Source organism: Anopheles aquasalis, chromosome 2 (genome assembly GCF_943734665.1).
Source record: "Anopheles aquasalis chromosome 2, idAnoAquaMG_Q_19, whole genome shotgun sequence".
NCBI lineage: Eukaryota > Metazoa > Arthropoda > Insecta > Diptera > Culicidae > Anopheles > Anopheles aquasalis.
In genome coordinates, this window is record NC_064877.1 from 37,887,501 (window position 1) to 37,895,000 (window position 7,500).

The window sequence follows — 7,500 nt, forward strand, 5'->3', positions numbered from 1 at the left end:
CATGAAATTAGTAAATACAGTGAAAATTGATTTATTTTCTTCAGGAAAACAGTTTTTTTCTCATTTTATGTTTTTTTTCTTTATTTCTGTTTAGTTTGTTTCCTACAGTTAGGTATGATTTTTCAAAGAAAATCACGCAGAGCGTGTGGTAAGTATGGATGATATTCATTTTCATTTCATTACATTTTCCCTCAGCGACCGCTGGTTACGTGTTTGGTGTCTTTGTTTGATTAAGCCAGAGTTTGTCCATTTTTTCGCTTTCTGTTTCAGTCATATTGGCGAGCAATTTGTCACGGTTTATTTAACCGTCAAAACATGCAAAACCAACTCGACAGCGATAATGTACCTTTACGCGATATACATAATATCTGGTGAATTTAGCAATCGATTGTGCGGGGTCTACTCCTTCAAACATAGCGCCAAATAGGAACGACAGCGTGTAAAGCAGCTGAATCGTTGGCACATTTTACCAAATGTCATAAAACAAACTTAGTAAATTGAATCAGGAAGGAAAACAAATCATAAGAAAATGGCAAGAAAACCTATCATATATTCTAAAGTCAATGTAATCTATTCGGGCGCGAGCAGAAAATTGTAAGGAAAATCAGTAGAATTCGCGCCCCGTTGCCAGTCAATCAAAGGTGGAATGAAAGACAGCTGTTCCGTTTCCTTACATACACTACTGGTAAAGAGACGCATTAAATGTATTAGCAAACAGCAAACCGATCTCATAATACGGTGTGGACGATGGTTCTCTGAGAACTAGTTTTCATTTTGCATTTAGATAGATTATCATTGCCGTTTACAGGAAAACATTACTCCCAAATGGGCAAAGGGTATGGCTATTGTTTCCGCTCTATGTACTGTTTGTGACGCAGGACGGGTGGGGCAGTTAATTTCAATAGCTCGTTACATTTCGTTCGCATGCTCATGTAGCAACCCCCATTCAATAAGCAATCAACAGTGCAACTATTTCGATATATTTTTTTTATTATTCATCATATAGCGTTATTTTAACCACAGTGCGTTGCAAAGGGGACGTATTCCACCTGATAAATGGCACGTGGAAAGTCCACCCGACATGGTTTAACCCAATGACTCGTGAAATGTTTCAAAAGCAAGCGGAAGGAATATTATAAACCGGAAACCCAAAAATGCAACAGACACACATTAGTACTTTGCAATTATCTATTCTGCAGTGTTCTATGCCTTAATTAACTATTAAGTTTGACGTATACAGCCGACGATGTGTTAAGAACGGGTTAGAATAGAGTTTTGGTGGTTTGCATAGTATGGTCCAGGTTTGTCAACTCATTTTCCACATCACCGCAGTAGTAGAAATTAGTAGAAATAGTAGTAGTGCTACCATCTGGAACGCGATGAACGAACGTTTTCTTCCTTTACCTATATAGAGCACCTTTCCACTATTTATAGAACGTTGAACTGGCTATAGTTGCGTAGTAATAATGAGCAGATCAAATAATGGTACTAGTTATTGCGTTATTGTTTCTCAATTACGCGTCCCAATCATGGCGAGTGTACCATGGATACGGTAATGGCTGCCGGGTGATTATGCTCCTGAAAACGGGCCGATCGAGCGTTCGGAGTTGAAACATATGGCGTCTTTCAGTTGGATCGTGCTTGAGCTTTCGTTTGTTGAATGTTCTTGACTCATAGTAAGATGTGTGCGGCGGAGGTTTTCGTTTTCAGATACACACTTCTCACATCCTGCTTCCGTTAGTCAAATGTATCGGAAGCGTCCGGTTTTCGGTCAAACCGAAAACCGACCAACGTTTACTGCCGATTGCTATTAATGTTGTATTTCTTTTTCTTCTTCTTGCAAAGCAACTCTATCTAGTGTACTTACAAGTGGCTGTTAAAGCCGGAGGACGGGGCACAGCTAAGAAGCATTACTATAAACAATAATAGATACGATGAATGGCGATCGTTGCGCGGTCATGAGGTCACCAACGCTGCTAGTTGGTGTTTCATATTCAAACAGAAAAATGCAGAAACAAAGCTCAGAAACCGCATATTGAGTGTAATGAATGAGAATCATTGGAATTACCACACTAGCAGTGCGAAAAGAGATCCATCCCCCCCTCACCTACCCTCCTTTGCCACCGAAGAATGAGAGCTATAGGCCTAGCCGTAACGGGAAGGGTGTAAGGAACATGATTTATTTTTCGAATTTCGATTTGTACATTTAAGTAAGCAAAACTGATGCAGCGTCAAACCGAGATAGAGTGCGAGGGGCGCTTGGGAAGACGCTGCGGCTCCAGCTCTAGCGCCGTGCCATGTCGTCTCGGTTTTGCACGCTCGTCACATTGGAACACAACACTCGCCATATTTGTAAATACGTGTAAAGAATGAAAAGAAAATGTGTTCTGAAAGCCAGCCTCTAGGAGCAACCATCAGCAGCAACAGGTGCGGATCCAAGAACACCCGATCCATGTCGGTGGAGGCAGCTGAGTTCCGCCGGTCAGTTTTTCTTCTCTTGTGTACCTTACAATGCGTGACCAAGGGTCACGATACTCTTGAGAAGCGCATCTACCCGTAGGGTAAGGCCAGTGTAATAGGCAAGCCTTCTTTATGGGTAAACTTGGCTTTCGTGTTGCGTATGACAGTAGCCGTACGGAAATAAGAACCCTAGAGATCACATGTTTCCGAAGGTGTTCCGAGCGGTTTACATCGAACACAAATCAAACCAGCCCTCTGACCGGTGCAGAGTAGCAGAAAAGGGAGGAAGGAACCTTTCTAACCTATTTGTATGATGCGGAGATACCTGATAGGCAAAAGGGCGGTACGATCGTTTGTGGTCGATTGAGAATGCCCGAAGAGAAGATCGACAACGGCAGCAGTTCGATAGTAATCTTGATAAACCATTGTGGCAACAACACCATTTGAGTAAACGTTTCGATGACCGTCTGGAACACCAGATCCATCTTTCGCACTACGTAGCAAGTAGCGATAATCAGGAGCGAACGGGTGTGTGTGTGGGGGCTGATTTGGAAATCTTAATAACAAATAATCATTCCTATGAAAAATCAGTGCATTCCGGCACAAGGGCGAGTTGGGCACTATGGTTGTAGTATTAAGCAAAACCCTAACTAAGGATGAATGGACGGCGGGTCGCATTAAGCATCTCACGGCCAAGGAAGCACACTTTGGAAAGAATCGAAAAGCAAACTTTGTAAAACATGAGGATCTGCAGTATGTTGATGCATTTTTTGTAAATACTACAATGATATATTGGTAAATGAAAAAGCAAATAAAGCATTCTATTTGAACTAAGTCTATAACAGAATAACACAGAACGGTGGTACCCTCTTTTTCGATCATCCGTGGGAGCGAACAAAGTCACCCCATTCCCCCATCCTGCCGCGGTAACTAAAGCAACTGATGCATGTCGGAGTCCCGAACAGTAGCGTAGCGCTGTTGTTGGTGCAAGGTATCCAGGCAACGATCGCTGGCCAGCTGCTGGGCATCAGAAACGGCTTCGTTTGCAACCGTTGTTGCCAGTGTTGCTACAGTTCGTGCTGACCATGCTAAGGGACGAGCGCATTTCACCGGATATTGTCAAGGCGCAAGGCCAAGCGCTACAGAAACTGCGTCTAGGATATCGGGAGTTGTTCGATGAAATCGATCGCCTTAGCAGTCAAAGGTCGGCCACCGTGTCGGAACGGCCTAGTTTCTCGAAGGTCGACGCACGACGTAAGGAAAAGGAGCTAGATGATCTGCTAGTCTACGCGCGGAAGTTCATACGTGAGGCAAGAACTGTGGTGCCGGTAAAGCACGACAATCAGGCCGTGCAGTGCGATGCAGCTGAGAAGTGCAACAAGGTGGTCGCAACACCGGCAGATTGGATCGAAAAACCGGAAGAGGGGACGGTATCATCAAAAGAGGGATCCGTAGCGGAACGTACGACGGCCATTCAAATCGTTCAGATCCTACCAAAAGGAGTGACTGCAGCGTCACCGGTTGAGCCACCGTTGAACAACCAAAAGGTAGCCGTTACCAAGGAGGTACGGAACATCGGAACCAATGTGAACTTTGTGGCTCCACGAGCCATCAAGCGAACGAACCATCTTCACGGTTATGTCATACCAGCGCCACCGGCCCAACGGTGCGCTGCCAGCAGTAAACCGCAAAGTGCTCCATCCAAGCGATCCTTGTTTGTGCAGCCGCTCACCAAAGTGCGTGGAGCATCGGCGACCGAGGTGGCGAAAAATGCTGCTGATCCCCCGCGCAGGACGTTCACGAACGCGCAGTTTAAAAAGCTGTTTGATCAGTACCTATCGATGAAGCGGAGTAACGACGAGACTGACGGAAAGCCGATTGGAAAAGAGAACGGTTCCGGGGATCATCATGGTGAGGGTGGTGAATCGACAACTTTGGCAACGGTGACGGTGGAGGCTGGGAGGCAAACGGAGGAACAGCCTGAAACTATAAAAGAGGTAGCACAAGCACCGGATGATGCCACGGATAAGATGGCCGGAGAATCATTCAGATTTTCCAGTCACATGTTGCCGAGCGTTTCGATCAAGGGCCGATGGGATGCCAATTTACAAGTTCGTCAAACGAGTAATATTGCCATCATCGAGAACAGATCCGATGGTTGCTACGTTTCTACTAACGAACAGAACGTCAAGTACGTAGAGATGAAGCATGGGTTGGACCGAAAGGCTCAATCGAAGGATGCTGCCCCGCTACAAATCCCTTCGATATCCGAAGCGGTGAAGGAAACTCCAATGGCTACTAGACCAACGTACGACGCGGAGGCTCCGATCGATGAGCCGTTACGCATGGAATCGAACAGAGCAAACGAAGAACCGTCGGCTAGTGATCCAGCTGAATCAGAGCGTTCTGAACGTAAAGAGAAAGTTGTGACTGTTGTTCGAGTTCCGAAATCCGCCTATAAAACGGCGTCTTCGCGAAATTGTGCAACTGGGAAACCTAACAGATACTTGGAACCATTTACACGCCTCACCGCGAAGAAACAACCCCCCGAACCGGCTGCGGAAGTTATGCTAGAGTTGTTCGATGATGATTCCACAAGTTCCACTGACGATGAAGTGGATTATGATGCGGATACGATCAGATCGTTGTTGAATTTGAACAGTGAACATGACGACTGTTCCTCAACGGACACAGAACAACCAGCTGCGGTGGCAAAGGTACCTCTGAAAACACTGCAATGCCAACGATCATTGCTGGAAGTTTCAAGCATTCCAACATTACGCAGTCCTTCCGGTGGGGAGCATCTCGAGACAAGCGATTCACCGGATACCGTCGACTATTCCACACCGGGTAGATCAGGGTCAAATTTTTTGGAAAATCTTCGAATCTGGAAATCTGCGGTAGAGGTACAGTCGCAGAACATGAAACTCGGACACGAACTGACGGAAAACTTAGATGCCCTGAAGGAGAACATACAAGCAATCAAGGAGCAAACGGCGGGTATGGCGAATCTGGCCCACAATTATAGGATAAGGGAGGAGGAAATGTTGGCTGGTGAGCAAAGCGTAGGAGCAACAGCTGATGGCGCACGTACCATGAGCAGTAGCCCCGCAGTACCGCCGGTTCAACAATCAAAGTCCTGCGAATGCTTCGGATGTCAGAGTACGTTCGAGGGCCCACCCGTACGTCCGGCCACCAGTTCCGCTTTTGATACCAAACGATTTCAGCGAGCAGTTTTGGAACGAAATCCCCGATATGCTAAAACGATAGCAAAAATTTGTGATCTCGGAAGCAAGGGTCAATGGGAGAATGCCAAACAGACCAGTCCGATCGGTGCTGATCTACGAGAAGCGGATCTCGCACGCACGGCAGCTCGTAAATTTTTGCAATCCTGGCAGACAGCTCGCTCCAGAGAGGGAAGCAGCTGCAGCAGCACTCGGTCTGCGCCTCATCGGTCGGATTATTCTCACGTGAGCTCAAAATTGTACACCGAGGATCTTATGAATAGCACCGAAAGATGGCAATATGACCAAATGTCTGAAGGTGTGGCAAGCTGTGGGTCGGATGACCAAGGAAGAGTCGAATCCGGATGGTGCGGGATTCAGTCTGTGGCAGAATCCGATTCTAGCATCGCTTTGGACATTGACGGTGCATCCGAGAGTGGAGAGTCTTCATCGGTGCCACTTATTTTCCGGCCCGGAAGTACCGTATCGGACGAAGGAGAAGTGTTGAGCCAAGGAGAAATCAAATTCATTCAAATGTGAGCTAACTGGAATCAAACGCTGTTGTGCCACTTCAATAAATATATGCGATATTCTTTCGTCTAATTGGCTCTTTTTCCCGGAGGGTGTGTTTTATTGAATTAAGGTGTCTATTCCGAATATACATCTTAATTGTTTGCTTCTTTTCTTCGTCGCTTCGTTCTTCGTCGTTCGTGCCAGTGAAATAGCCGTTACAGACGTTCAAATAATCAAAAAGGGGAACGGGAACAGGAATGTAGCATATACAGGGTGTTCCAGCATTAGTTGGCGATTAAAGAAGAAAATAAATGCAAAAAATTATCAACGTAAAAACCAACAAGGAAAACGAGCTGCTAAAGATGCCAGTCTTTCTTTTTCATTAGTTTAAAAATAGCCAAAATCATTTTTCTGACCTGATTTTTAACATGCCGGAAAGAAAAATCTGGCCCAGGTAACATTTTTATTCACAACGTGAGAAAGAGAGAAATTTGATTGTTCTTAATTTGCTACTAATTCTGTGTGGCGTGACCATCGGTTAGTGCTGAATTAGGAGTAAATGAATTACCGACGAAAAGAGTGTATTAGCCCCGTTGTACCGGTTATCGGCACTTTACTTTTTTCCGTCTACCGTGTTTCTGCGTCTGATGTCGGGCGCGCGAGCCTGGAAATAAATATCATTGGTTAAACGAGGCTAAAATATTTCACGCAATCAGTTAATGCGAACGAAATGGAAGTACTCTCCCGAATTTGAGCTATGCCCTGTTTCATCGCTCGCCTTGAATCATGCCTCGAATTGTGAGAGATTTTGAACAAAGTGCTCCGCACTCCGAGAATGGCTCCGTGATTTGCAGTAGCCCGTGAGTTTTGTTAGCTGGGTATCCTCAAAAAGCGTGCCTCGGCAGCAGAACCCACCCGGATAACAAAACTCACGAGATTCATACAAATATTGGAGAAAAGAGAGTCAGCTCGGGCCTCTAGGAATTTGACTAGAGCTACGGTGCATTTTTCGCCAATATATTACAGTGTGGACAAGGGGGGGGCGAAAGGCGTTATCTTCCTTGCCCTGGTGTCGTGCCGTATGCTGTGGATCTGCTTGGAGCCCGGATTCCGAGCATCCTGCGGGAAGAAACAGCAGCAAGAAGCAGAAGCGCACAGCAGCCCATTTCCGCCGTCTGATTTCCTCGTCGAGCGAGCGAGCGAGCCGCGTTTGTGGGCCGTAAAGGGGTTTGGTGGTTGCTTACGCGATACGCGATGGAGTACAAACTAGTGGTAGTAGGCGCCGGAGGTGTGGGCAAGTCCG

At 46.1% G+C, this 7,500-nt stretch overlaps 2 protein-coding genes across 6 annotated transcripts in view; both read left to right on the forward strand.

Moving 5' to 3' along the window:
- Nucleotides 1–3,263, forward strand: part of LOC126571315 (interferon regulatory factor 2-binding protein-like B) — a 20,834-nt gene extending 17,571 nt beyond the window's left edge. For all 4 annotated transcript variants that reach the window (XM_050229722.1, XM_050229724.1, XM_050229723.1 and 1 more), the window contains one exon: nucleotides 1–3,263. This exon is cut by the window's left edge and continues 2,289 nt beyond it. The gene's annotated coding sequence lies outside the window, so the exon portion shown is untranslated.
- Nucleotides 3,264–7,136: 3,873 nt separating this feature from the next.
- The window catches only part of LOC126571339 (ras-like protein 1), a 3,491-nt gene continuing 3,127 nt past the window's right edge, over nucleotides 7,137–7,500 (forward strand). For both annotated transcript variants that reach the window (XR_007607883.1, XM_050229755.1), the window contains exon 1: nucleotides 7,137–7,500. This exon is cut by the window's right edge and continues 87 nt beyond it. Coding sequence is in view for 1 of the 2 variants with exons in the window: in XM_050229755.1 (XP_050085712.1) it covers nucleotides 7,452–7,500 (49 nt within the window). In the remaining variant the exon portion in view is untranslated.